The sequence below is a fragment of the Vidua macroura genome, chromosome 1 (assembly GCF_024509145.1).
Source record: "Vidua macroura isolate BioBank_ID:100142 chromosome 1, ASM2450914v1, whole genome shotgun sequence".
Classification (NCBI taxonomy): domain Eukaryota; kingdom Metazoa; phylum Chordata; class Aves; order Passeriformes; family Viduidae; genus Vidua; species Vidua macroura.
In genome coordinates this window covers 15,005,521-15,030,809 of record NC_071571.1, presented here as the reverse complement: position 1 = coordinate 15,030,809, position 25,289 = coordinate 15,005,521, and the positions used below count along the sequence as shown (strand labels likewise).

Genomic DNA, 25,289 nt, shown 5'->3' with positions numbered 1-25,289 from the left:
CCCTTTACCCATTTGGCCTGGAGAAAGGGAGAGAAGTACAAAAATATGAGAAGACTGCACATGAAAATTTCTACTAAAGAAAACGCAACTGACTCCCTCATTCCAGCTCCTTCCTCCCATCACCACTGCAACTCCCCCCTCCAGGGAAAGTGCATCTCTTGCCTGATGACCACCTCCAAACAAATCATCTGTATCACTGGCTCTGATGCACCACTGTTTTTAACAAATATCTTTTGAAAATAATTTTAAAGGGCCACTCTGCCATGGCTGCTGCTGTTCCTGAACAGAAGGGATTCTGTCTCAGTACTGAATTTATGTCAGCTTATTTTAAACTATACCTTGGGATGGGTGATTTAATGTTCATTCTAAAAAAAGATCATGATCAAAACTTTTAAATGGTTTTTCCCAACTCATAAAATGCATGCTTTATTCTTGGAATGAACTTCCCTTTGACACAGTGTAACTATGGGAAGGAGGGATTTTTCTCACATTTCTGTTTCATGGAAAACACCCTGCTGTTTGATTTTTTAAGTTAAAGGATTAAGTTGCAGGGGCAAAAAATGCTGCTAAATGCAACACACTCCACTAAGTTAAATACAGCCTCAGTCTGATATGAAACACTGACTTTAAAAACAGCTGTTCCTGTCCAAATGTGCCAGTGAAAATAAATATTAATATATTGTAACATTATAAATATAACATTATAAATAATGTATAATATATAATATCATTAAAAGATAAGTATGTCAAGAATAAGAACAAATACTAATTTTAAGGTAAATCAGCATAAAAACCCCATATGAAACCATATGAAAGCAAAGAAACAGCCATAAATCTGAATTTATAGCAACAGATAGTAGGAAGAAAGTTTTGAAAATCCATGTGAAAATACAGTTCTGTGGGCATTTTCTTTTTGTCTTTTGTTATTCTTGATTCCTACCTTACAGTTCCACTTCAGGGCAAAGCATCATACAACAAGAAATTGCATTCAAAACTATTAGGTCACCAAAATTGCCTTTACTGTTTAAAAACAAAACACATACACAAAATATTGCAACAGCTTGTGGAATCCCACTCAGAAAGCTCAACACTTTTAGACCTCTGCTCATGTTTCAGTTTCCATGATTTCTGCAAAACAGTGAGAGGCAACCCAGGCCATTTTAGGAATGACTCTTTTATCATTGCAATCCCTCAACTACAGCTGACCACAAGAAGGAATGAATAGAGTAGTACTGTAGGGACAGTACTGGTGTATTTTTCAGCTTGTCCTCTGGCATGCTCTGACTTCTGTTGGAAAGTGATGTGGTGATTTCTTAGACTTGCCTCCATTATTGCTCCCAAAATCGTTCAGAAGAACATAAGGCTTTAAGCAGTTTAAACATCAATTTCAAATTGCATTCAATAGTTTCAATACCTTTTCATCAAAACCAAGCTCCAGAATTCCACCCTCTTACAGCCTGACAGAACCTGCCCCCTTGGAGATGTGCTGGGCTCCATCTTAATGGGTAGCAACTCATCTTTAACCCAAAAAGCTACAGGCATATAAATACATGTGAAGTTTTTACTTCTCAAATACAAATATATTTGCTGTTACCAGGACAGAACTGAACACCAAAAACACCTGCAAGCAATGAGCATGTTTGAAGACACTGAAATCAGGAAAATAAGAATTAGAAGTTCTTAAAATTATAGACTGCAAAACTCCTGAGTGCCAGCTGCATGTCTGCACATTTACGTGATTGAGAGAACTGCATGGAAATATGCAAAATCTGGGAGCATAGTCAGACCTGACTTCCAGGTCCAGCAATGAGGATTGACTTCCAGTCAGGTCTGTAATTTCATTTAAGACTGAGATTACTTCACATAAATTGATTTATTTCTGTGTATACAGTATAATTTAACTCGCAAATATATTTCATTGAGGTTAATCATTAGTATTGAGTTATTTGCTGTTATAAAGTTCCTTAAGCATGAATTTTAAGTACAGGGATTCATAATCACTTTCCATGTACCCATGTGGAATGATACAGAATAAACACATTTTCTAGTCACCAAAATAAAGGTTAATATGGCTTTAAAATAATCCCCAACAAACCCAACTAACAAACCTTTTAAGTGATACATCTGTTGAGTTAGTTTAGCAAGACAGTGAAAGAACAATTTGGTAAGGTAGCTAAGGTTTTTCATAGCATTGTAGAGTTAAGCTTCAATATTCACCATTATCAGAAAGTTCAATAATTCCTTGTTTTGATACCAAAGTAAAAATTGTCCATAAAGTGGAAGGGTCTTCACAATTATGATGATTCAGCCAATGATTACAAAGATCCTCTTTTCTTCCAAATAACTGTTTGCATAAAATGCAGTTATAGCCTGCTTTAGACCAAAATTCTATTTTTTTCCTTGGTGTGCCAAACCCTACATTTTGCATCTCCTTAGAGGCTTCACTACTTCCTGACTGGGTTGGTTCACTTTTTGGTACAATATTGACATTATTTTGATGGTGGAAGTACATCTGTCTCTTTGGTTTTGGAACATTATACAGCTCCTCCTGACGGGCACTGCACTTTGCTAAATGTCTTCTCTCATTGTGCTGTTTCCACACGTGGGTTGTATGTTTGACCAGTTTCCCCTTTGTTCCTCTGCTTCCTTGAAAAACCCCTTCCTTGACTCTTCCCTGAATCTCTTCTCCGTGACAGCACAGTAAGTGAAACTTCATTTCACCAAAAGACTCTGCAATAAACTGGCATCGACCACATCTGACCTGTAATTTCACTTCTCCTGGGTTATGGAACAGGTCCTCAAAACTGCACTTATTTCCCCTGTTAAAAAAAAGGAAATACAAACTATTTAAGTATTAGCCAGGCAGAGAAGAGGGATGGCAATTTCTGTCCTTACAAGTTCCAAGAAGAGATGACAGTCATGAAACACTTTTAATTAAAACCAGGCATTATTTATACAATATCTAATTCATTTGGAAGAGGAAAAAAAAAAAGAAACTAAATAAATAGTAAGGCTGATTAGGGAAAAAACTGAAACAAAATGAACTTCTGATTTTAAGAATTGCCTCCAAAATTAGCTTTGGTAGAAATAACCTTTTAACAACACCAGCCTTTAATAAAAGGCTGATAACTTTTGTTAAAGGTCCTGATTCAGGGAGGTCAATCTAAATACTTCCAGTGCTGCGCTAGAAAAGTGAAAATTACTATTACCTGTAATGTACAAGTAACAGAAACCTACTTGTTTACAGTGAGTGATCTAGGTCAATTTAAGGCAAAACCACCTCCCTTTCCAAGACGGAAATGATGAAACTTCACAGTTTCTTGCTTTTTTTTCTGCAAGTCAGTAACATGGTTTAGAAAAGTTTAAATACCTAATTGGCAATTGGACAGCCCCTCTCCCTGATTTAGGACAGCTCTGTAGTATAAAGGATACACAGGCAGTCCCTGATTAACACAATCAAATTACATCTCCTCAGACATCTTCTCACAACATCTACAAGAAGGACCTGAAGACACTGTGCATTTATACATATTAGACAGATTACCCAACAGAACAGATAAACTGAATGATTCACTGTATGACAGCTACTAAATGTACTGGTGTTTGTTAGTCTCAAGACCGTAAAAGTTGAAAAGACCATAAAAGATTGATGCTCTAGAAAGGGGAGCTATGAAAAGTAAAACAAAGTGAATGGAACTGCAGTGAGGATCTACATTGAAGCCCCGAGTGTTCTCAAAAAAAAGGCAAACAAAAAAGGTAACATTTATACTGTATCAAGAGATTTCACCTCAAAATCATAATACAGAGGTAAAAGTATGTTCTATCAATCTTAATACAGTGCATGTTAACTTTTCTACTTGGCTGAGTGATTGCAAAAAGCAGCAGTAAACTCAGGACAGATTAGCTCACAGCACCCCCTAAAAGGAAGTGGGATAATGATGTTTAACAAGGAAAACAAATGACAAGCTAATACTGAAATATGATTTTTTTTTTCCTTACTGCAATTGGTTCCCTTATCTTCTAGGGAAAACCCCAAAGCAGGAGGGACAGAAGAAAGAGTACTAGCTACGAGAAACCAATGGGCCCAAATATGGCAGTATATTGGGTGTTACTAGAATATATGCAAAATTATTTTGGATATTCAAGTGTCAATAATGATTTATAGTCAATAAATCAGCTAAAATATACTGGTTGGTCTAATGGATTGACTAGATTCAAATGGAATATTTAAACTATTAGGAATCTTACTTGGTGGAAAAAAGCAACAATTTACAAAGTGGTGAGGTTTATTAATTTCCACTGACAACTTGAAATCCAGTTTTCATTAGGATTTAATTAGTGAAAACTCTCACCTCTCTGCATCTTCTTCTGCCTCTTTTATATTCCTGTCTCTCTTCTTTAAAGAATCTTGCACCTGTTGCTCGCTAGTGTAGGGCTCTGTGCTGATAACAACCCTGTGGACTTCTCTGAGGTGGCCAAAGTACACTTTCGCATGGCCAAAAACTTTAGCACAGAATTCACAGCACACCAGCTTTTTGGATTTGCCTTCATTGTGATGAAGCTTCATATGGGTGCTCAGGCTCCCAGAATGGATATATGCCTTCCTGCAGATCCTGCAGCTGTAGGGCCGCCTGCTCGTGTGCGTGTTCATGTGGTCCTGGAGATGGTGCTTGAACTGGAATGTATGGTTACAAACATGACATCTGTGCAGCGGCTTAGAGGTGGCTGAACACATATCTCTACTTAGATCACTTGATTTAGCTGATGTAGCATCACTGTGCTTGGAACTTAAACATTTATTGGTGAGTGAACCATTTAAAAATAAGTCTTGCTCACGAGACGGCGTCTCTACAATTGCTGCAGGAGTCAGCGGTGCGAATGCCTGCACAACTACCATTGGTTTTGGTCTGATACTGCGGTATTTTTTTACTGCTTCTGCTTTATTGTCTTCAGGTGTCTGAATATCAACCTTTGCCCTCTCTCTTCCTTCTCTAAACTTATTAATGATGCATTTCCTTCGCTTGGCCTGAAAAGCCAATAAATCTTCCGGGGCTCTTTTTTTCCTGCCTCTTCTTTTAGAGGTTGCACTGCTCAATTTTTTAAGATTGTCGACATCATCTACTTTGCTGGATGGAGAGAAGGTATTTTCTTGAATGGATTGTTTGGGGACTTGTGTAAATGATACACCTAATTGCTTATCAAAGGCTTTGGCTTTCATCAAAGATGGTATCTTTTCACATTCAAATTTTAGTGAATGACCAGGTATATCCATAACATTAATATTCTGCTTAGATTTACAGAACACTGAAGTTTTCATTCTGGAGTAAGGCAAAATAGGGAGTTTTCCTTTTGGTGCTGATGGAGTCATCTGAACTGTACTACCAAAAACTGCTGGTGACAAGACAGCAACAGGATTTGCAGAATTTGTGGGTTTTTCCTTTAGTTTCTCAGATGTCAGGAGTAACTCTCTTGTGGTTTCCGATGCTGTCTTCACAGAGTGTAGACTTAGTTTTGTGGGATTAGTTGTACTTGCTGGCTTGGATAGAGAGTCTTCAACTACAGATGGTCCAGAAATAATATTGCTAGCAATTTCAGTCTTCTTCATTAAAAGAGATCTAGATTCCACACAATTGCTTTTATTTACTAATGGGGCAACTCCAATTTCAGCTGATTCACAGTCTGCTATCATCCCTTGCTCAGCTGAATCTGAACTGGAATGAGCTTCAGGACAGTCTTCAGGTAGAGCAGTCATGGGGGAAGTCTGTGATGAGACCAGTGCTTTGGTAGGAATCTTGTCACGTGCACTCAAACCAGAGATTTGTGCTGTTTTTTTGTCACTCAGCAACTTATTTCTTACAGATTGGTACCTGGGGATGGGCAGCTTTAGGTTTTCAGAGGGAGCCACAGTCGACTGCTGAACTTGTTGTGTTAGTGCAGGCGCAACACATGGCACAGCCAACAGGGAAAATGTGCCCTTGTGAGCAGCCACCTGCATGACAGCATAGTTCTGAGCTGGCACCACCAGGGGCTTAGAACCTGAAGCTGAAATTGGTGTCATTGGCTCAGGCAAAGATGACTGAAGGCAAGAAACCACTCCAGATGTTAAAATTTTTGGTACCATTTTTGGAGCAATGGTCCTAAACTGACTTTTCTTCTGAAAACTTTGTATTATATCCGAAGGGGATTTCTGTTTATCTGTAAGAATAACATAACGCAAATGTAATATGATACATAGCATTTTTTAAAAATTAGTCTCTCAAAAATAAAACTGCTTAAAAAGGATACTATTACACACAAGTTTATTAAAAATATTTAGGCATTTAAATGACCACCAAATTAAATCTAGAATTGCAGAAGTTTCATAGACAAAAGCATTGTCCGAAGCAACATGCTTCAACACAGATTTGCAAAAAAAACCTTCTCTTAATCAAGTCTTAATTGGATATTTCATTCTAGGTTAGAAGCTACATGACATTTCAGAACAAATACACCCATAAGCCTCTTCAGCCCGGGAAAAGCTGCGAGAGCATGCTGGCAATATTCAGCTGGAAAAACAGGGACAGGATTTAAGCTCCATGACAGAGAACTTCCCTGAGCACCATCTCTGATCATGTATCTCAAACAGAATGATGCAGAATATCTTTCAGACATTCTCTACTATTTAGAATTTGTGGGTGTTATTAGATACAGACCAAAGTTTGCCTGATGAAGTCTTAGAAAAATTACTGCTACAAAACATGCAAATAATGTATAATAAAATCAAAGAGGACTTGAAAAAATATGTGAATATTAACTACTGTTAAATACCCAATCACAAAAATTATTCAGGTGCCACTAATGCACAACAGAATTACTGCAGTAAATTAAACACTTTCTTGAAAGATGCAATTTATCAAGGTTATATAACAATTTCTTCCTGTTTCTATTTGTGTTCATAAAAGTTGCAACTGTTTCTAGTAAAGCATGTGAGGATAATTCAAACAAACAAAAGGAAAATTATAAAATTCATATGATATAATATGCATTAGGCAGCAAAGACAACTGCTGATCTTTCAGACTCCACAGAAAAGGAGTTGATACATAGTTAATTGTGCCACTACCATTTCATCTATCAGTCTCATTACCCACTCTCAAATTCAATTATTGATGCTTCCAGTTTTCAAAATCTGGAATAGGTTTCCTGGAAAAATGGAAATTGCAACCACTGAAAATTCAGCTACAAAAATTCCAGGCAGAAAGGAAATTTGGACATAAGCAAAAATCATTTGAGAGTGGAATCACATTTGAATTGAATATGTGAAAATAAATGCTGCAACCTTGAAATATTGTAGTACGATAATTCCATAGGAAAGTTTCCATTCCTTGCCATTTTAAAGACTTGTATTACAAATGCATTTATAGGTGATTCTGGACTTAAAAAGGTACCTGTGAATTATTACCAACATTAGAAACTCCAGTAAATTTATCTTAATCCTGGATGTTCTTCTCAGACGTCACACACTTTGCAACAAGCACTGCAAGCTACAGACCTATCATGTTTCATGACCAGAACTCCTGGACAGATATAAATGCATATTCATGGTGTGCACATGTACAGTAAAGCCACTGCCTTCAGGACATGCTGGATTCACTGAGCAATCACATATAAACCATGCAGTTCATATTTAGTAGATCTGATGCTTTTCAAAACTCTTTGATCAGCAGATTCATAGAGCAATAACTATGCAGGGCATAAGCCTTTGATCCTTTTATTGCCATCTACTGCATCAAACCCCAAGTCCATTATGCACTTTCTTTATACTCCAGTTAAGTGAAACTACTGGCACCACCATAACTTTCTTTCTGCTCAGTGTCTATAGAGATGTTCTGAATTTCTAGACATTCTGTGCAGACTGGGTTACTGTACACCTGGAAGTCCTGTATAAATAGAGATCCCTGCACACAGGGATAAATCCAGGCTTGTGCGACTTGGAAAAAGCAGAAACATTATATGTTTAAAATTGTTTCCCCACAGCACTTTTAAGTCTCAATTTTTAATTTTTTTTTTAAATATAGTCACTAAATATATAGAAATCTTTACATTTTCAGCTACTAAGATTTCTGTTAGTCAGGTGATGATTTGTTTCCCACAGATATCTTCCTGTTGCTTTTGAGTAAACAATTTAAGTACCTGTGAGAAGAAGAATAAAATTATGTGAAGTATTGCAATCACTAACCAAACTAGCCCTGAACTTCAAAGGTAGTTACAGGTCAAACCATATAGCTTAAATACAGCAGATGACAGAATAAGAGTACTTTCCTTTTAGGGGACAGAATCAGTTCTTATTTCTCCAGATTATGCTTCGCATATATTGACAATAAAGACCTTCTCCAAATCAGCAGCTATTCAGCTTGCCACAATATTCAACATGAAGCTGTTTCCATTCTCTCTCATTTCTCTTGTTCCTTTCTGTTTTTATTTCAAAATTTCATTCACTGATTTGCATAAAACTTTTAGGAATGCCAGTGTTTCAGCAGACTACTACCCCTGCTACTCCAAGTTACAAGGCATCCACTCTTCAACCACTGGTAACAGGAAAAAGTGGAAGTTTTGCTTCCACTTTGCGTGGTGGACATGTCACCTCTACAAATGGCAGCCATAAAAGCTGCAATTTGAAGTTAGGAGGAAATACTTGTAGAAATAATGGATGGCATTAGCTTTAAAAAGAATCATATGATTCTCAAATGCATTGACTTGCCTAATGCAAAATTAAGCAGTAAAATCACTTTTCTATAAAGAAACTATCTCCACATATTTTCTCAGCACTCCACAGGAGAGTGTTGCTCTAAAAGCCAAGAGCTTCATCAATATCAAACATAAGATGCTCTTTGAAACAAGGTCTGTTTAGATCAATACCCTTCCTACACAGGTAACACAATACTAAGAATTGATATAACTGAGAAGGGATTTTTATATAAACATTTTCCATCTAGTGTAATTTTATCCTAAGTTTCCCAGGCAAGCTATGTTTGGTGCCAAACTTCAGTACCATTTTTTTTTTTTTTTGTCCCCCTCCTTTTTCACAAGTTTACATTAGACATTTTAGTGCACAAATATTCATTACAGTGCTTCTGGTAAGCAAAGGAATATTCGGCTCTGCATTTCCCTCCCCTCCAACACAGCTACTGTTAAGCTGCTTAGCCAGTGCCTAAATATAGCGAAGGGCTAGATGCAGACTAGCTGCCTGATGATGCTCCAGGCACTGTTAATATATTGCCTGCAGACTGGGAAAGCTAATTGGAAGAACTTGTGGAAGACTACTTAGCATCTTGGATCAGGAGAAAGCAGTTAGTCAGTTCACAGGCTGGAGGTTTTACTGACCCCACTTAGAGCATGCAAGTATCATCAGTGACCAAAATTCTGTTTTCCATTTATAGTTGGTGAAAAGTTTCCACAACTTCCTTTGCACACAGCAAGAGCTATAGTAATTCATGTCTTCACCACACTGAAGGACTTGAATAGGCTCTGGCAGGCTGGCTTGTACAAAGGTGGTTTGGAAACCTCATATGCATCTCTCAGAGGCATTCCATTTCTTCCAATTTCTGTCTCTGATTCAAAGGACTCATTTTGACTTGTTATCTGTGACCTAAGGAAAAGCCTTTGTGCCTATGCAATCCCATGAAGTCTTTCACCTAAGAAGGGGAAGTTTCAGTTAAGGGAGGCTCTGCAATGGCATTTATGAGGATGGCCCTTCATTTTAGACAACGTTCTTTCTACAAGTAAATCTGCAAATCCTTCACTGGAAGGCAACAATTTTTATACTTTCTTTAAAATTTTCATTAATAACAAAGGAAATAAACGAAAGCATTAGATTTAATATCTGAAGGATGTGAAGCTCATTTTTAACTGCTGTATCCTCAGTCCTTCAGATGAGTGTGGAGTTGGGGCAACAGGTAGACACTTTTAAATAATTACACACAAGGCTAAACCAAAAGTAATTAAACCTATTTACTTTATCAGTCTCTGTTAAAAGATTAATGGTTACCATGCTAGGACCTGCAAGTATCAAATCCCTCAGATACTGGCAGGATGTTATAAGCTTTCATCCCTTCTAAATAACCTTAAAATTGTGTAGAAGTGGACAGTGACACACCAACACAAAAGGCAATTATGCATTGAATTCTCTGATAGAATCATGCTGGGAAGAGTCCTCTGGAAGAAATGCAGTTTCCATGGGTTGCTGCTTCTTCATGGTTCCCCTGCCTTCCCAAGTCATCCAAGTCTGGTCTACCTCAGCCTAGTCTGCCTTATTTTTGTACTTCCTTTAGTCTGTTTCCTATGTAAAGCACACAACATAGCTGAACTCAGATGCCATAGAAAGTATCAGAAGAAATTTAATTTTCAGTACTATCTAGTCTGTTTTGCAAATAACCACCAAATAGCCACCACAGAAACCACTGAATAATAGTGTTCATTTTTTAAATAATCCTTGTAGGTCCACCTCAGTTGTGCAAGTATGTATTTCAATTATGTATGAATTGACATATGAGAGAAAGTAACACCAAAAAAGAATAATCTTGTTTTGAAGAAAAAAACAGAATAGAGATGAAGATTAATGAGTTTTCAATGAATATTAATACTGTTGAGTCTTTTGCTGACTTTGAAAGGAAGAGTATCTTTTCTGCGTGAAAGAAAAAAAAAGCACAACTCTCTAACACACAACATTAGATCTTTTTCTGCCAATGATAATTAATCCTTCATTTTGCCAAATCTCCATACACACTAAATACCTGTGGATACTGTCTTTCCAGTACAAGTTTCTTGCTTTTGCTGACCCAGCATACTTTGTTGGACACAATGTTTCTCTGCAGGATTAGCATGCAAAAAAACACCACCTGCAAAAGTGCTTCAGTTATAAATAGATCCCAGGAGAAAAAAACCCAAAACAACCAAACCCTCCAAACCAACAAAACCCAGAAAAAGACAATATAAAACAGCAATATAAAACATTAACTTCCAGTTAACGCATTAAGAAAATTATAGTTTTTGCTCTTTGCCATTTTTCTCTCCTCAAAATACACTTTAAAATCTAATACATTATATGCCAAATGCAAGGTGATAGCTTAATAATTGAGTAAAGCTGGTTAATGTGGCAAACAGATGGGATGGTTTAGCTTCAGTGTCATGGCAGACACTCAACAGCAGCAAAACAAAATGCTTCAAAAAATGAAGATTCAGTAGCTTTATTGAGTAGTTTTAACACAGGGGCTAAATTCTAGGCTCATTTACACTTTCCATAATTCCATGTAAATAAACTGCAGATATTATAGAAAACAGAATTTGGACTTCTTTATTCAAAACCAGTTTTGACACACACCTGTACAAAGTAAGATTAGTAATAAAGCCTACAAACCATGAGTTTCCAGTTCTGTACAGCAATTAATCTGCAGTTGTTTCTACCTTTGCTAATAATAACTACCTAGATGGAATGTTCTGTTCTGGGTATTTGCATCAGAAAATCTTCTAAAATTAATTTCAACAGAAAATACCAGCCATTCTCAGTATGTCTGCATAAAAAAATTAAAAATAAATAAAGAAAAAAATCTAGTGACAGCTGTGCATCAGGTGAAGACCATATATGACACAGCAACGTCTCTTTGATCTGTGAAAAGCTACCCAAATTAGGCAAAGCAGTAGACTCTGGGCATGTGTTCAGTAGATACTTCAAGCAGCTAACTTTTCCAATGATTGCATTCTATTGAATATGCTCCTGCTTCAGGCTGGGCCGGATTTTCCCTGAACTATGTCTTTAGGTCCAAGCACCCAAGCTGGAAAAAGGAAATGGCCTCTCCTTATCTCTGAACTTCAGAGCTGACAGTGTGGAAGAGAAACAGGAGAATATACAGGGCAAGCAGAAAAAGGACAAGACTAGAAATGAGACTTGAAAAGTGTCCAGGCCAAAGAGTCATGGATATGGGAATTAAATGCAGACTTAAGACAGGTAACCAATATTATACATGACATGCAAAGGAGAAGCTTTTAAGCCAAAAGAGGAATCTCACATTTCTTACCTTTTTAGTACTTGATTTTTTAAGGAGTATTATAACTATGGTTACATATGAGTGCCTTTGTGCAATTTAAACTGGCTTAGAGAAATAAACAATATAACAAAGTATTTTAATGCAAGATTGGAAAATCTCCGTAGATCATTCACCCAAACACTAAGATAGAGAATGTGCAAATACACTTAGAAAACTTATTCTGGTATTCCACAGGAGGAATGAAATTTGTTAAAACTCTAAAAGCTTTAAACTGTATCTTAGCTATATATAATTAAATCTGATTAGAGCATAAATGTGATTTGCTAGTTGTGCAATCAGCATTTTATAATTTAGAAAGGTCCTCTTTGCAGACTGTGCAAGCTTATTATTTTAAGGGATTAGGATTATAGGGCATTTCAAGAAATTCTGTGAGCAGTGGGATGCTTTCTGGATTCCTTAAATGGTCTCCAAAAGACTCTTCTTAGCAGAAGAGCACATTGAAATAACAAAGGTATACTTTTATTTACATTAATTGGACTCCATTAAAGAGGATGTTCAACATTAAAACTTCTAGTGGCGTTTTTCAGCGTGGGAATAAGCTAAAATTATTTTTAGCATAAACTGTCACCTTGCAGAAGTAAATCATATAGTAATCCAAAATCATGGGTATATAGTTTGCCTTTAAGAAGTCTTCCAGTTTTCTCTCTAATTCAGTCTTTTGGTTTTGCCTGAAACGTCCTTTCTGCACTATTAACCATATATTGATATTTGCCAAAGTTTATACAGATCTAACTTAACTTAAGGAAAAAAAATTAGCTTACACCACTTTCTCAACTTCCAGAATTGCTTTCCTCTGTTGTTTGAAAGTGTACATGGGAGAAGCCCTTCACACGGTCACAGAAAAACACCCTTTTCTCTAAATTGGATAGGTATAGACTCTGTTGATAGATGGACTATTGGATGGATAAGGAATTGGCTGGATGCTCATGGTGAACAGCTCAATGGGTGACACGAGACGTCTGTACTGGGACCAGTAGTGTTACACATCAGTGACACAGACAATGACATTAAGTGCACCCTCAGCAAGTCTGCAGGCAAAACCAAGCTGAAAGGGGCAGCTGACACACCTAGAAGATGGGATGCCTGAGGCACCTGGACTAGATCAAGAAGTGGCCCCATGGGAAGCTCACGAGTTCCTGCACATGGGTCAGGACAGTCCCTAGTATCAATACAGGCAAGGCTAAAGTGATTCAGAGCAGCTCTGCCAAGAACTTGGGGGTACTGGTGGATGAAAAACCAACTGTGAGGGAGGTGATTCTTTCCCTCTGCTCTGATATGGTGAGACCCACTGGAGCACTACATCAGCTTTGCGGCCCTCGGACAGGAAAGACATGGATCTGTTGGAGCAAGTCCAGAGTAGGGCCACAAAAATGATGAGAAGGATGGAACACCTCTTGTATGAGGAAAGGCTGAGAGAGAGATGGGGTTATTTAGTCTGGGGAAGGCTCCAAGAAGACCTAATTGGGGCTTTACAATACCTGAAAGGGGCTGAAAAGAAAGACAATGACACTTTTTTACAGTGCTTGCAGAAACAGGACAAAGCATAATGGTTTTAAACTAAAATAAAGTAGCTTCAGACTAGATACAAGGAAGAATTTTTTTACCTGCCCATCACTCTCACCAGCATCTTGGCATCAGTATCTCTGTCCCCAGAGAAAAGTATAACATAAAAAATGCCCATACTAAAGCAGACTTGTTAAATACAAGTTAACATACTGTGAGAAATTCAGTCACTATATTAACAGCATTGGTAATAGTAATAATTAAGATATAATTCTTGATTTCTCATAGGTTTAGATTTCATAGATCACTGTATTGTCCCACTACAATTAACTTTTAAAATACGTATGAAATACTATTTCTGTAGGGAATAACAAGTGGCCAACAGCCAACAGCTTTGAGGTAACCTTTTTGAGTTGCAACCTGAAACGTATTAGCCACACTATTCAAAAATCACTATAGGTAATCACTATAGATAAATCACTATTCAAAAGCAGCTTCCTATATATAATGTGGGCAATGCATGGCTTAACACAACCTCCTATTATAAAACGCCTTTTTGTGCTTCTGTATAAAGGAAGAAAGTCAAAGTTCTTCCTAAGAGTCAGAACACATATACATAAGGGATTTTTAGACACTTTTGCAGTGAATTTAAAATACATTTATTAGCAGATCTAAATGCTTTTTTAGCACCTCTCATGCAGTGCTAGTGAACGTTAAAAGCTTTCCATTTTTTGGACGGCACAGCCTTTCAAGTTATAAGCTACTCATTTCATATTAAGGTCAACAAAATTAATAGGTATTAAGCAGATCAAAATATTTTCATATCAAGAAATGAAAACTGGCATAAAGAAAGCTAGACATAAAGCATCTGTAATTGTTAATAACCTTTTCCACCTTTCCAGCTGAAGAAACTGCACTTACACGGTGAAGAAACTTTTCTTACTACGGCAGTAGAAGAACTAAGGGCTCAAAATGGTGCCTGGCCTCTGCAACCAAACAAATAAGTGACTGAATTTCATTTCTATTTAAGCACAAAACTTCTTTTTGAGACACACTGTTAGATAATATCATTAAAGACTGTACTTCAGCTTCTTTATGCCTCTACTAGTTTCAGCAACCAACCATGTCAGCCTCAAAGTGGGCATTATCTAGAAACCTTGGTGATCTGACACGATGCAATTGAGTAGAATGGAAATTATTTTGCTATCACTACAAGTCCACTGGATATCTTAGTTGGTTTTGCCCAGTCATTTTGTTCCATAGAGGACACCATCCCTGAAGATTTGCAAAGCAAGGCTGCAGTGATGCAGCCACTTGGGGGAACTAATTGTTCAGATAATAGTTAAAGGGCTTGATGGAAGCATTGATCATAAACTAGTAATTCATAGCCCCCAAACAGCATTGCAAATATAAATTAAGTACCTTAGAAAGTGGGGGTAAACACCTGTAATTGGATTTTTCAAAATTCCTGAGAGAATTGCCAGTGGAAATTTCTTTTAGCAAGCTTCAGGAAAGATATGGACCTAAATAGTAACTCATCCACTGTAAAGTCAATGTAAAGTTATTTTTAAAGGGTCTATCAAGATCAAATCAATATGGACAAAATTTCAATATGCCTAATGTAAGTAGTAATTAATGGACTTATTTTCTCCTAAGTACAGGAAAGAGTAACTATCAAGACTGCTAAAAAATTAAGGCAAAATTCTTCAAAAACTACGCAGCACGAAAAGGTCAAGTGGAGCCATTTAATGAATAAAATAATAAAATAGTTTCTGATTAGATTTTTGCTCTTCTTTCAAAAAAGAGAACATACCTACATCTTACTGAGAGTTCAACCCTCTTTGGGACAGAAAACATGTATGTCTCACTTCAGTAAGGAAATTGGGCCTCTTACTCCCAAAATTTATTTTTTTTTTTAAATACTGACGTGCAGACAAAAGAGAACACAACAAAAAAGCAAAAGTTTTATTCCTGCTAAAGAGTACTTTTTTTTTGGTGAGAATCAGTGCACTTTTTTCTAAAGAAAGACCATATGCAGGAGAAAACAATTAATTTGCCACTTCAGCTCAATACAGCAACCATATTGTATTTGAGGCATTAAAAACATCTGCATGGTGACTTCTGCAGTACAAACCTCAAAAATGTTCCCTCATGAACAGAGGATCAACAGACTGCCAGTCTTGGCCTGGACTATTTTGAGTCTTCTGTTATAAATTATACAGAAATTTATCACTCTCCAAAGAAAGGACCAGAAAAATTGTTGAACTCCAAAGACAGCTGGAGAGTATATTCTGGGGGATTTTTTTAATTGGTAATTTCACTGAAAATTACCTAAGTGGTCTAAGTTTTGAATAGGAAATCCCTATCTAAGGTTTTTGTCTGCTTTAATTGTGCCCCCTTTTCTTTCTTCGTGAGCCAGATTTCTTCAGAAAAACTCTCCAGCTCTGGCTGAGATACACAAAACATTGCTACCTGTAGTTAATTCCGCTGAAGATTAAAACAAAAATAAAGATTAAAGGATTTCCACAGTGCTTCAAATAGGTATGTATATATTTTCAAAGATAGACATGGATCTGCATAGCATAGGAAAACTAAAACATCTTCTGAAATACTGTAGTCCTGGCTAGGCAAACATTAGTTTTCATAACATATAAAATTATCGCTTGCTGCTGAACTTGAACACAGCTAGCCCTTACTGGCAGTAGGATGCAGCAGAAAACAATTTCAATTACAGTATCTGACTGCTTTTCCTCCCCCAGTGCATAATTACAATTATTGCAATGCTTATTGGCATTGCTAACTTGTCTATGCCAGTCACCGTGCTGTTTAAAGGCAGCGCTGGTTCTCAAGAGAAGGGGCTGAATGTGCTGTAAAGGAACTGTGGAATACACTGCTTACAGGTGATAATGGATCAACAAAGCCTGGCAGTGGTGCCAGCAAACGAGGGGATGGAAACAGGAACGCAGCCGCCAGGAATGCAGGCTAGAGGCGACGCCCTTAGCCGGCCGAGAGCCGCAGCCCGGCCCGGTGCTGCCGTGGCCGTGGCGGACAAAGGAGCCCGGAGCGGAGCCAGCAGAGGGAGTCGGTGCCCGTCCCGCCGGCCCGGCAGCCCCCGCTCCGCAGCTGCCAGCCCGGCTCACAGCTGCGGCTCACGGCCACTGCCCCACTGGCAGCTTCAAACAACACGCTGGCCTAATAATTTGCCTAAGAATTTTGCAATGCTAAATACGGCTTGTCCTGAAAAATCCCCCAAGCCGCAGAATCAGGTACAGAACCGCACCCAACCTCCGAACAACTTTGTGAGGAGTTAGCTTAGTATTTCAAAACATTCTACCTCTGCAAACTTTTCAGTCAATTCATTGTTTTGTATAACTTGAAAGCATCCTAAAGCTAATCAGTTGAGCCTTCCCGTTTGAAATAACTACTTCTTCTAGCATCTTCTATAACTGCAGTACAATTATTGTGCCTGAGATTAAAAAAAAAAAAATCCTTTACTGATCTTGTGTTAATCTAGTCAGTGCCCAAAATGGCACGTCCATGCTACTAGAACCACCGGTATTTACACTAGATGTTCTTCTTTCAGTAGACACGTGAAAACAAAGCACTGTTACAAACATATTTTCCTATCCCAAGAAATACCCTGAAATCTTTGTCAAACTTTCTCACTTTCATCACTGCTCTGCTCATCACACAAACCATCTGCATAAATAAAGATGCAAGCATCTGCTGTATGGCAAATGGTCTCAGGGGCAGATGTTTTTATCCTTGCATTCATGTCACTGGCTTGGATACATTATTTGAACAGATGTACACAATCTGAAAGTGTCGTGTCCCACAGTGAAACGTCTCCAACTGCTTTCTATCAAACTACATAAATGCTATTTGCACCTGCATTTATGTTAATGATACAAAGGCAGCAGGGGTTCCAGCAAAGTGAGAGCTGATGCTAAGAAACACATTTACAAGGCTAATGGAAGTTTGAGATCTCCTAGCACCAAACAACCATACTAACATGGATACAAAATGTACAGAACCACACTTGACTTATGATTTTAAAAAAGTTAAAATAAATATACCCAAAGAACAAAACTATTACTTTAGCATGTGATACCCTTTCCCAATGTATATTTTTAAAAGACAAAACCTATTAGATAAATAAACCAGGACAGCCTTTTATTTTGTAAAATATTTGTCTAAGATATTTGTCTAAGATACACAATTCTTTCATGTTAGAGTCATTTAACAAAAATATTTTATAAAATCTAACAATGCCAATGGTATTTCAGTTCACTAAGGCACAGCGGTATTTTATGCCATGTTGGAGCATTATAAAAAATACCAACACTTGCTCAACAATAAATATTTAACATGAGTATGAATAGTCAAACATAGCGCTTCAATGATTATTGTCATGCTATATGTTGCCATATGAATGAAATGATAATTTCATAATCCTGAGGAAAAAATAAAATTTGACAAGTTAGATACTTATTGTTCATAAAAGTGTATCTAATTGAACATAGTGTTACAATTGCTTGCTACTTAAAAGATATCCACTCTTATGAAATATTTTAAAACTGAGAAAAATACAGATGTCTTGAAGGAGTACGGATTAAATTACAGAACACCTGCAATTACATGACAAATGGCAGCAGTGAAGTGTTTAGCTGTCACTCAAAGAACTTGCACTAATCATTACTTCCATACTTAACTGAAAAATAACAAGCACACTCAAAGTACAGAAACACTGACAAATATGCCACATTGAATGAAATTGATGGATAGGTTCTATTTCCAATATAATCTATTTTCGAAAGTTTTATATGTAAGAAATGTACCAACATAAGAGTTGTACATAAATCATCACAAATTAATAATACCCTTCATGTTTTCAAAGTGCTACATTTAAGAAACAAGTGGTATTTGATACAAAGACAAAAAAGTATCATAGTAAAAAAATATATGGAGACTAATATATTTGTAGAGTATCATCATTTCACACTGATATAGCTCCTGGTCATGATCTAGGGAGGCCCTGCAGCAAGATCTTGACAAATTAGAGGTCTGGGCAATCACCAGCCACATGAAGTTCAACAGGCAAAGTGCTGGATTTTGCTCCTGGGATAGGACAACCCTGGATGTAGGGACTGGGCAATGAGAGGCTGGAGAGCTGTGCCATGGAGAGGGACCTGGGGGTCCTGGTCCATGGCAAGTTGAACCTGAGCCAGCAGTGCCCTGGCAGCCAGGAGGGCCAACCCTGTCCTGGGGGGCATCAGGCACAGCATGGCCAACTGGGCAAGGGAGGGGATTGTCCTGCTCTGCTCTGCACTGGGGCAGCCTCACCTCGAGTGCTGGGGGCAGTTCTGGGTGCCACAATAGAAGAAAGATACAAAACTGTTAGAAAGCATAAAAAGGAGAGCCACAAAGCTGGTGAAGGGCCTGGAGGGGAAGCCCTGTGAGGAGCAGCTGAGATCACTTGGTCTGTTCAGCCTGTGGGAGAGGAGACTCAGGGGAGACCTCACTGCAGTCTTGTGAGGGGAAGGGGAGGGACAGGCACTGATCTCTTCTCTGCTGGCCAGTGACAGGACATGAGGGAATGGCCTGAAGTTGTGTCAGGGGAGGTTTAGGTTGGATATCTGGAACGGGTTCTTCACCCAGAGGATGGTTGGTCACTGGTTCCCCAGGGCAGTGGTCACAATACCAAGGCCAATGGAATTCAAGAATGTTTGAACAATGCTCTCAGGGACAGGGTGTGACTCTTGGGGGTGGTGCTGTGCAGGGCCAGGAGTTGGACTCTATGATCCCTATGGGTCCCTTACAACTCAGCTTATTTTGTTATTCTGTGCCTTCTAACATGGAAGCTCACTTCCAAGTTCACCATTCCCTCTGGGTAGAAGTCAGTAACAGGATACCGACTGGAATAGATTTTGATTGAGGGGAAAAAAGAAAAAGCCTTCAAAAAAAAATTCCAAAGCAAATGCTTAATCAATCTGATGTTTGCATACAGCTCCACAGTCTATATTCTCCTACTGCTATTCAAAAATGGCTTTAATGTATGACTCTAACTGGGGTAAAATTCCTGTTACCTAAAGGAAAAATTAAATTAGTGCTTTTAAGTATCAGAATCGAGTATTTCAGTCACAAGCATGGGAATGTAGAACACACTCTGGGGTGGGCAGCTTTACCTAACGGAAGTATTGTCTTCCTTGAAAGAATAGTCCCAAGAGACACAGAACTCATCAACTAAGATCAATCACAATGACATGCTTCTGGAACAGCTTCCTCAGAATAATTACAGCATCATAAAAATACTCAGTCTTCACAAAACAGGTAAAGTATAAACTTACATGACAGTAAAAGCTCAAGGTTTCAAATAAAGTAATAGATAGTGCTCTTCCTAATTAACATAAGTACTAACAATGGAAACTTAACTGACAACCAGCAATGGTTCTGAAAGGTCCATTAGAGCTGATCTCATATCCATCAAACGTTCACTCACATTTAAGTATCATTAAAAATGACATTCATGTTAAAAATCATACTTAAACAGTAGCATTGAGACACAGATCAAAAGGGAAAGGAAACTGAAGTTACAGCTACACATTTAGGGGCTTGAGAACACACAAATACCCTTACTAATAACAGAGGGAAAAAAATCAAGACAACAACCCTAGTGAAAACTAAATAAATGAAAGACAACTTTTGAAGAAACCACAGAGAAGAAAGAACTAAACAAAAAACAATAGTAAGGATGGGAATGCTGAAGAAAAGTCATTTTTAAAAATAATCTAAGTTAATGTTTATTCCTGTTTCTGCTAACTGTGTAACATAATTTGCAGATAGATTTAACCCCATTTAATATGGGGATCAAATATAGCAGGGATTTTCAAATATACGAAGATTTTAAAAAATTTAATAAAACCATAATACTTAATAATGCTGAATCAAAGAAGAAGATTTATGCACTTCAAGTTTCAACTACAGGTGTTAACAGTAATTAGCAATGCCCTAAAGAAGAATATAATTTTAGCTATTGTAATTGTTTAAAGTGATAAATGCTGCAGTATTGTTTTTTTTTTTCAAATCATACTACAGCAGAATACTTGACACAAGTAATACAGTGATTAATAATGATGATATTTCTTCCACATTTTGAATCACAAGCATCTAATTTCTAAATAAAATATAGAAAGCATACTATACCTGCAGAAACTGTTAACGGATTCTGCATTATGCCCTTTAACAGTTACGACAATGTTCCTAGAAAGAAATACAGATACTTAGAAGCTCTGATAATTTCTTACAAACTAAAAAAAAATGAACAGGACAATGGCAATAGTTTCCAGACTTGTATTTCAGAATGGATCCCAATATATCCATACCTCTCAAGAAAACACCACCAGAGATTTAAATCAAGGGTTTCTTTGGACCCCTATATGTGCTCTCCATATTTCAACACTGTGTACTACTAAACTAGGCTTCTTGTGATTAAACAACCTTCTTAAAGCCAGGAAAGAGAACAGTCATGAATCCCAGTGTGGCAATACATTCTGAAGAATCACAGACAATACAGGGTTAAACAATCATTTCCCTTCAAATATGTGGAGCTGCTGGGGAGGATCCAGAGGAGAGCCCCAGTGTTGATCACAGGGCTAAAGCACCTCTCTATGAAGACAGAGCTGGGGCTGATCAGCCTGAAGAAAAGAAGGCTCCAAGGAGATCTTACAGCACCCTCCAGTACCTAAAGGCAGCCAACAGAAAAGCCAGAGTGGACTTTCTACAGGTGCATCTGCAGATAGGACAAGGGGTATTGGCATTAAACTGAAAGAGGATAGGTTTAGATTAGATACTAGGAAGAAATTCTTTATTGTAAGGGTGGTGAGGCACTGAAACAGTTTTCCTAGAGAAGCCATGAATGCCTCACCAAGGGCAAGCTGGATTCAGCTTTGACCAATCTAGTAGATTTAGCAGAAGGTTACCTGCCCAGGCAGGGCTCTTGGGACTAGGTAGGGCCTTTTTGATCCTTCCCAACCCTAACCATTGTGATTCTATGTGACTGCATGGATCCCACATAACTAACCAGCAGAATCTCCCATGGATGCTACAATGAAGATACTACCTTGCTCTTGTGAACCAAACATTACACTGCCACCTGCCCTGAATGTGCTATTGGCATTTACAACAAGATGTGATGCACTGCATTTGACAAAATAGCTTCACATCAAATGGCCACCCAGTAAATTAAGCGTTTTCTACTTCTTTCCAGTGCAGTTGAGTGTGCTGTTCAAGCTCCTGGTGAAGTGGGATTCAACAGTCAGGGATGAAAGACACAGGATAATATAATGACAATATAAAACTGTTGTTATCCACTTAGATTTATTTTTCATAAAATGGCCTAGCTTTTGGAATGGCTGCATAATAGTTTGGTTCAACAGAAGACCACTAACATGTTAGACATCACAAAGGGTATGGAACTCTTGTTCTCCTGATGCAGCCAGAGGCTTTGGGAAGGTAACAGAAAAGTCCATTGACTGACATAGATTGAACTAAAACTTCTTTGGGGTTTACTCAGATCTAGGCTTTCATACCAGTGCACATCTACAACATTCCCATGAACAAAGCCAGTTGCACAGATGTGATTGCTGACTTTCCTGACCAATTTAACAGCTAGGAGAATCTTACATAAAGAAAATGCCAGACATGCACTCAAGACACATCTTTTGAGCACATGATGTCCCAAAGATTAGTTTTGGTTAAATACAGAATACATAGGACAAATAGTGATGTAAATACCAAACAAAATAAGCCTTAAACATATTTCTTTACTATCATGCAATTGACTCTCAAAAAGCAATGGTGAGGTTCTGAAGAAGATGGTTCTGTAGGTAGCAGTAAAGTAAAAAGAAAACCAATTCAATTTTCAGGAAGTTCAACATCAAAGCATGAACACTGAGCGTGGCTCAGTGGGTTTGCTGTGTGACAGGTGACACATTCACCCCTCACACAGCAAACAGGTGAAGCTCCCTGGTACCTGTATCTTCTGTTCTGAGCCATACCTAACATGCAGCTCTGCTACATCATCCAGCACCTCCTGGCAGCAGCTTGCTGACGCCCATCAGCAGATCCCCAACTGCCTCAAAGAGCCTCTGTCCGTGGTACTTAAGCAGGCAAGGCATGAGCTGTCAGGCCCAGCACTCAAACACACATTGGCTCATCTAAATGCAGTTTGATGCCATGGGAACATACAGACAACTCCCTCTGCACATCCACGAATGGAACAGGCCACATCAATGTAATTTCGGGATGGCGAGACACTTCTAGAAATCAGTGTGAAATCTAGAAATCCCTGTCACCCACATTGTATGACATCCTTCTTTAAGGCCATATTGATCAATAACTGCTTTTCAGAGAATCAAAGTCTGAAGTTTTTCTTCCCCCTTAGTATTTACAGCACTTCAAAACACACTGAAACATTTAAAGCAACACATATTCTTGTAAAAAGAATTTGAGAAATTATATTCAAATAAAGCTTCTCAAAATTATTACTTCAAAGTCACATTTTTTTAGGTTTCCATGGTTTTTCCTTGTGTATGGGAGCATTAAATCATGTAAAGACGGTGCCCCATCTATAGTTACTATCCACTTTTAGAATTATAACAAACCAGACTTCAGGATACAGAGCAACAATTCTTAGAATACTATGTGGAAATAGAAGCTCCAGACATTTTTCCAGTGTTCTTCCCAGACACGTTCACAAATCCTAACACTACAACACAAAATTAGATCATATAAATCCAAACATTTTCTAGAGGCATCTCTGATTTAAATTGAACTCTAACTGTAAATGGTTAGTGTAAATGGTTTCTAGGTTAATAGTATTAACCTAGAAAATCCAGTGCTTATTTGACTGTGCTCATTTGACAAAGACATCACCTGCTCTTAATCATAATAATTTTAAAAGAGTATAATTTCTCCAATTAACATTGATAATGTCTTTTAACAATTCATGAATAGTATTTTTATTATTGTTGTTATATGAAAGAACCTTTCACTGCACTTTATATTGGAGATATTTAATCACGTAACTTCCTTTTTTTGAAAAATTGAAGAGCTAAAGATTCTGGAATCAGGACAAATTCTTAGCATCCCTTCAAATTTTTCTGTCCATGCTTGTATGTACAGCTGTGTTAAAGTATGTTTTCTTTGACTACATATAGAGATTACAAAGCAAACCATAAGCATTGTGCATTTGTCCTGTCTGTGTTTTACTATGTTTTCAAATACATCAGTTGTGATCCTGTCTTTTTGATCCTTTCTCTGACAGTTTCTGACACTTTTCTGCTAGGTTATAACACGTTTAACAGATATTTATTATCTACACACATTTTATGCATGTCCTAAACATAAAATACAGTCTCATCAAAAAGTTCTGTACAGTACATTGACTCAAACTTTTAGAACTTCAAGATTATAACATCCACAAAACTACTTATGCCTGCCCTCAGCAGGTTTGGGGATTTTCTTTCCCATTTCACAATAAATCTGGCTTGGTATGACTACTTCCCATTAAAAAAAAAAAAAAAAAAAACAAAAAAAACCAAAACAAAACACAACCATACTGATGTTCAAAGAAAGCTATGCTTAAAACCAAAATTATTAATTTAATTTTGTACCTCTTTTACATTCTTACATCCAGAAAAAAATTTAGGCTGGTTAGCAACTAATAATTCAGTATGTCCTGCTGTTCTCATTGAATACTGAAGAGGCAAATGTTCTTTCACTCTTCCCTGGTTATATTTGAGTCCAATACTGGCTCTTTCCAAATACTGGAGATGATACAGATTATTTCTATCTGCCAATATCATAAATTCTTCTCCACCTGAGAGCTTATCAAAATGATAAAGATTTTTAAAATTTATATAATCTTAAAATTTATTTTGCTCAGTTTGTAACTCTACCACAAGACACTAAATAAAATCATTCAAGTCACAGTATTCCAGAACTCAAATTAGTTTTCTAGAAATCTGCTGCTGACCACTCAGAGATGAAAAGAAATCTATTACAAGAATTTCAAGTGAAGTGGCATTGAAGCTGGACAGAATTAGAAAGTAAAATCTCTCTTAATGCCATAAAATAAGCTCTATCATGCCTGTACTATTCCTTATGTAACCAGAGAATGAAAGGATAAATTTCATTATTCCTAAGGGGCAAAAACAGCAAGCAAACTGGGGAAAAAAATCCCATACTATAACTCAGTCTTTAACAACCAAAGGAAGCAGAGCATATATATGTAATAATTTCAAAGCAATTTTCACAGAAGATACCCACAGGTCTTTTATATGAAACAGGTGTTCTGATAGACACACTGAATATGAATATCAGTTGAACCCAATTAACCTAATTTGATGCTTGTTCCCTACTAAGACATTTATCTTAGATGTTACACAAAATCCTTTAGGACATTACAGAGAAAGCGATAAATAGGCTGTAAAGGTTATGACATTAATTTTACTGTCATCCTCATGCTTTAAGCAGACATCAAAACGAAAAACCTCGTCCTCTGGGAAAGAAGAACTACCTGAAAGTAATTATAGGACTTATTATCATAACAGTATTAAACTAGACCACTATGACCCTAACCAAATTTATTTTTGGCGCCTTTTGTTAAAAGAACAAAGCTTCTCAATGACGACTGTACTTTCTAA

At 37.4% G+C, this 25,289-nt stretch overlaps 1 protein-coding gene across 15 annotated transcripts in view; it reads right to left on the bottom strand.

The window, feature by feature from the left end:
- Nucleotides 1–1,828: 1,828 nt before the first annotated feature.
- ZNF438 (zinc finger protein 438) overlaps nucleotides 1,829–25,289 on the bottom strand; it is a 51,188-nt gene continuing 27,727 nt past the window's right edge. For 6 of the 15 annotated variants that reach the window (XM_053978052.1, XM_053978092.1, XM_053978071.1 and 3 more), the window contains 4 exons: nucleotides 20,788–20,844; nucleotides 10,771–10,875; nucleotides 4,353–6,195; nucleotides 1,829–2,819 (listed from right to left, as the gene is read on the bottom strand). In XM_053978052.1, coding sequence (XP_053834027.1) covers nucleotides 2,207–2,819; nucleotides 4,353–6,195; nucleotides 10,771–10,875; nucleotides 20,788–20,815 — 2,589 coding nt within the window. In that variant the 5' untranslated portion in view covers nucleotides 20,816–20,844 and the 3' untranslated portion in view covers nucleotides 1,829–2,206. The other 9 variants (XM_053978140.1, XM_053978147.1, XM_053978131.1 and 6 more) reach the window with 8 other exon arrangements.